The 4,665-nt window shown below is 69.4% G+C and overlaps 1 protein-coding gene across 2 annotated transcripts in view; it reads left to right on the forward strand.

Annotated features, from left to right (window-relative positions):
* Positions 1–4,080, forward strand: part of LMNB2 (lamin B2) — a 15,401-nt gene extending 11,321 nt beyond the window's left edge. For both annotated transcript variants that reach the window (XM_034996446.1, XM_034996447.1), the window contains exons 5-12: positions 484–654; positions 749–874; positions 1,201–1,421; positions 1,900–2,191; positions 2,272–2,379; positions 2,807–2,926; positions 3,154–3,267; positions 3,976–4,080. In XM_034996446.1, the coding sequence (XP_034852337.1) occupies positions 484–654; positions 749–874; positions 1,201–1,421; positions 1,900–2,191; positions 2,272–2,379; positions 2,807–2,926; positions 3,154–3,267; positions 3,976–4,017 (1,194 nt within the window). In that variant the 3' untranslated portion in view covers positions 4,018–4,080. The remainder of the gene's footprint in view (positions 1–483; positions 655–748; positions 875–1,200; positions 1,422–1,899; positions 2,192–2,271; positions 2,380–2,806; positions 2,927–3,153; positions 3,268–3,975) is intronic.
* Positions 4,081–4,665: the final 585 nt, after the last annotated feature.

Below are 4,665 nucleotides of genomic sequence, written 5' to 3' on the forward strand. Positions count from 1 at the left end.
GACGTGTCACCCACGTGGACTCACACCCCGCGTGGCCTTCCGTGTCTGGTTCCCTCCCTGAGTGTCCCCGCCCCCATCAATGGTCACTCCCCACCTTCTCCCCCGCCCCCGCCCCCCGAGCCCCCTTCCCGTCCACGGATGAGCCTGCTCCGGACGTGTCACCCCCGTGGACGCACACCCCGCGTGGCCTTCCGTGTCCGGGTCCCTCCCTGAGCGTCGTGGGCTCGGGGCCCGTCCCCGGGGCCGCGCGTGCGGGCGCCTCACTCCTGTCCGCGGCCGAGGGACGCTCCCGCGCGTGGGGGACACTTGCTTGTCAGCTGGGGGCCATCGGGGCCGTGTCCGCTCTGTGACCCACGCCGCTGTGACTCTCCGGCGGCTCGTCGTCTTGAGCGCTCACGTGGACTTGGGGCTCGGGTTGAGGACACTGGTGGCCCCGAGGCCGGGGGCCCAGGGCGGGGCGCTGACCGCCGCGCTCTGGCGCAGGAGGTGCGGGAGACGCGGCGGCGGCACGAGCGCCGCCTGGTGGAGGTGGACAGCAGCCGGCAGCAGGAGTACGACTTCAGGATGGCGCAGGCGCTGGAGGAGCTGCGCGGCCAGCACGACGAGCAAGTGCGGCTGTACAAGCTGGAGCTGGAGCAGACCTACCAGGCCAAGGTGCTGGCGGCGGCGGGCGGCGGCGGGGGGGGCGGGGGGGAGCTCCCGGCCCGCCGCCCGCCCGCCCCTCACACGCCTGTCCGTGTCCCTCCAGCTGGACAGCGCCAAGCTGAGCTCTGACCAGAACGATAAGGCCGCCAGCGCCGCCCGGGAGGAGCTGAAGGAAGCCCGCATGCGGGTCGAGTCCCTCAGCTACCAGCTCTCCGGCCTCCAGAAGCAGGTGACTCCCGAGGGCCTGCCCGCGCCTCGGCCCTGCCACCGCTGCGGGACCCTCCCTCTGGCGCCCCGGGTGTGGACGGCCACGAACGGCGGTGTGGGTGGTGCACCACCCCTCCCCTCCTGGCCCGGGGAGGGGCGCTCTTGGGCCCACCGACCACCAGAGCCCTCGTGCTCTGGGGCCTGGTCTCTGCCCGCGCCTCCCCCCGCCCCCCGGGCCTCCTGCCCGCTTTTGGTGCCCGTCCGCACACGCAGCCCGGTGGGCTTCTCTGCGGGACCCGCAGAGGCCGCCCTGACCTGGCCGCCCGGACTCCCCCCGCCGCCCGCCAGGCCAGTGCCGCAGAGGACCGGATTCGCGAGCTGGAGGAGACCATGGCTGGGGAGCGGGACAAGTTCCGCAAGATGCTGGACGCCAAGGAGCAGGAGATGACCGAGATGCGGGACGTGATGCAGCAGCAGCTGGCCGAGTACCAGGAGCTGCTCGATGTCAAGCTGGCCCTGGACATGGAGATCAGCGCCTACCGCAAGCTCCTGGAGGGCGAGGAGGAGAGGTGGGCGTGGTCTCGGGAGGGAGGGCGGGTGCAGGGGGCGGGGCCGGGTGGGCTGCGGGGGTGGGGCTGGGTGAGGAGGGGAGAGAGGTGGGGCCGAGCGAGGAGGCGGTGGTGCCGGGGTGGGGCTGGGTGAGGAGGGGAGAGGCGGGGCCGCAGGGGGTGGGGCCGAGCGAGGAGGCGGGGCTGCGGGGGTGGGGCTGGGTGAGGAGGGGAGAGAGGCGGGTCGGGCGAGGAGGGGGGGAGCGAGGAGGAGGGGAGAGAGGCGGGGCCGGGCGAGGAGGCGGGGAGAGGTGGGGCCGAGCGAGGAGGCGGGGCTGCGGGGGTGGGCTAGATGAGGAGGGGAGAGGCGGGGCTGCAGGGGGTGGGGCTGCGGGAGTGGGGCCGGGCGAGGAGGAGGGGAGAGGCGGGGCTGCAGGGGGTGGCGAGCCAGCGGCTTGGGCCCCTCGGGAGCCTGGTCGGCCCTCGGTCCCGCCCGCAGGCTGAAGCTGACCCCCAGCCCGGCGTCGCGCGTCACCGTCTCGCGGGCCACGTCGAGCAGCAGCGGCGGCGGCGTGTCCACGGCCGGGCGCCCGGGCCGCAGCAAGCGCAAGCGGCCGGAGGCGGAGGAGTCGCCGGGCCCGGGCTCGAGCGGCATCGGCTCCGGCAGCAGCAGCGGCAGCGGCAGCACCAGCTTCCACCTGGCGCAGCGGGCCTCGGCCTCGGGCGGCGTCGGCATCGAGGACATCGACCTGGAGGGCAGGTTTGTGCAGCTGAAGAACAGCTCGGACAAGGTGAGGGCCTGCAGCGCGGGGCGCGGGGCGGGGGGCGGCCTCCCCGAGCTGTGCGTCAGGCGCCGTGTCCCCTGTGCCAGGACCAGTCCCTGGGGAACTGGAGAATCAAGAGGCAGGTCATGGAAGGGGAGGAGATCGCCTACAAGTTCACGCCCAAGTACGTGCTGCGCGCCGGCCAGACCGTCACGGTAGGTGGCCGTGGAAGGCCGGGCGGTGGGAGAGTGGTGGCTGGGGTGTGGGGCGTTCTTGAGAAGCAGGCAATGGCTTGAGGGGGCGGGGGGGCAGTGGTCGAGTGACTTGGCTCTGAGAAGAGCTGAGTCCTGTCGCGGGTCACCTGTGTGCCCTTGGACCCTCCCTGGAACCCTCTGGAGCCCCGTGGTGACCCGTCAGCATCGAAGTCACAGGCGCCGACCCCGGGGTCTGATGGGCTTCTGGTCTCCGCTCAGCCTGCGTTTGGTGACATGAGCCCTTGGCCACCAGACCTCAGTGTCTTCTTTACCCTGGCAACTGTCCTCCATCCACGGGACCCAGAGGGCAGGGGCCGGGCACTGGCTGGTGGCACGTGGTACTGGGCCTGGAGCCAGCATTGATGGGGAGGCCCTCCTGTGTCCCCAGGTGTGGGCTGCTGGTGCAGGAGTGGCCCACAGCCCCCCCTCGACACTCGTGTGGAAGAACCAGAACAGCTGGGGCGTGGGCGAGAGCTTCCGGACCATCCTGGTCAACGCCGACGGGGAGGTAAGTGCCCGAGGCCTGCTGGGGGCCACCTCCATCCTGGCCCCGGAGTCCCTCCTGGGGTCCCCATCTCACCCTTACCACCCCACAGGCCCAGGGAGCACAACCCTGGGTTCAGAATGTGGCTCTCGGTGTGCCAAGTCTCGGCTGGAGCACCCTGGCCTGACCACCACCGTGATGGGCTGCGCCCCGCTACCCGAGGGGTCAAGTATGGCCTTTCTCCTGCGCAGGAAGTGGCCATGAGAACCGTGAAGCAGTCCTCGGTGGTGCGAGAGACGGAGAACGGGGAGGAGGGAGAAGAGGAGGCAGCGGAGTTTGGCGAGGAGGATCTTTTCCATCAACAGGTAGAGGCCCCCAGGTGGCACATGGGGACGCACACTCGGACATGCACACGCACGCGTGGATGTGCATGTGTACGCCCACCGGCAGGTCCCGGGGCGGTGCTGCTCCCGCTGCAGCGTCTGGGCAAAGCTGGCGGTGGCTGGTTCTTGTCACCGCCCAGGCCTTGCCCCCACTGGAGGGCCGCACGCCCGCCGCCCCCCCCAACCCCCGCCAGAGGCGGCCTATGGGGGGAACACCCTTGCCTCCTGGCTCCTGCCCCTTGTGTGGACCTCAGGGTTCTGGCCCGGGGGTCCCTAGGAGTGGGGTGTTGAACCCCAAGCACCTCCGGGTGGCACCGGTGTAGCCTCGAGGGTCCTCAGTGAACGGGCTCTGAGGCCACTGCTCCTTCCCGCCAGAGATACCGGGGCTTCATAATGGTGTTCGGGCGAAGGGTCCCTGAGGCTCTGGGGCTGAGCTGCAGCCCCTCTGCGTGGTAAGACTCGTGTCTGACCTTTAAGTCCTGACGGGCTGTGTAGCTGGGAACAGAAGCAAGGGAGACATCGAAGGTTCTGGATCAGGGACAGCTGAGGCTGAAGCTGCCGGCCCCGTCGACTTGCTGGGCGGGGAGGGGGCGCAGGCCCTGGTGCGGCCCTTCCCTGGCAGGGGTTGGGGGACCTGCCTGGCCAGGTGGGCATGTGCAGGCCTCTGAGGTTGCCGGCCTTTCTTTCCAGGGGGACCCGAGGACCACCTCAAGAGGCTGCCGCGTGATGTGAACGGAACACGCCTCATGGATGACCTGTCTTTACCCAGAGCCACCGAAAACTATTTTTATATCATTGGCTGTCTTTAGTCCTTGATACATTTCTAGAGAATTTTTAGCATACTGCCAGAACATGGGGGCGGGTCTCTGTGATCTTTCCTATCAGTGGGCTTCCTCAGACCCTTCCTTCACCACTGGCCAGACTTCTTTTCGGTGCCCATTTCACCATTTGGTTGAATTCGAGGCCGAAGAACCTGATGGCTGCCGGGGGTGGGGCGGGGAGGCTGGAAGGCCGGGCCAGGCTCAGGGGCGGCTGCCGGGGCTGCGGCTCTTGTCTCCGGGGGCTGCCCTGTGAGCCTCGAGCGGATGGAGAGCAGGGCTGCCTGGGAGTTCAGTCGTTCTATGAAGCTCCTTAAAAACCAAATCCAGAATCCAGGTTCTGACCTGGGGCGGGGGGTAGGCGCATCCCCTGTGGAATTTTGGTGGCCCGGCCGCAGGTGCTGAGGGGCCGGGGTGCAGGTTTTGGCTGCCCGGCCTGGGCTCCGGGGCTCTGGTGTGTTTGTGGTAGCGATGGTGTGCGGCCGCAGGCCAGGTTTCTACGCACGTATCGAGGCACTCCACAGTGGGCCTCCTTTTCCCTTCCTGGCTGTCTGGCCCTCGA

Source organism: Mirounga leonina, unplaced genomic scaffold (genome assembly GCF_011800145.1).
Source record: "Mirounga leonina isolate KUSES-001 unplaced genomic scaffold, KU_Mleo_1.0 Mir_94, whole genome shotgun sequence".
Lineage (NCBI taxonomy): Eukaryota > Metazoa > Chordata > Mammalia > Carnivora > Phocidae > Mirounga > Mirounga leonina.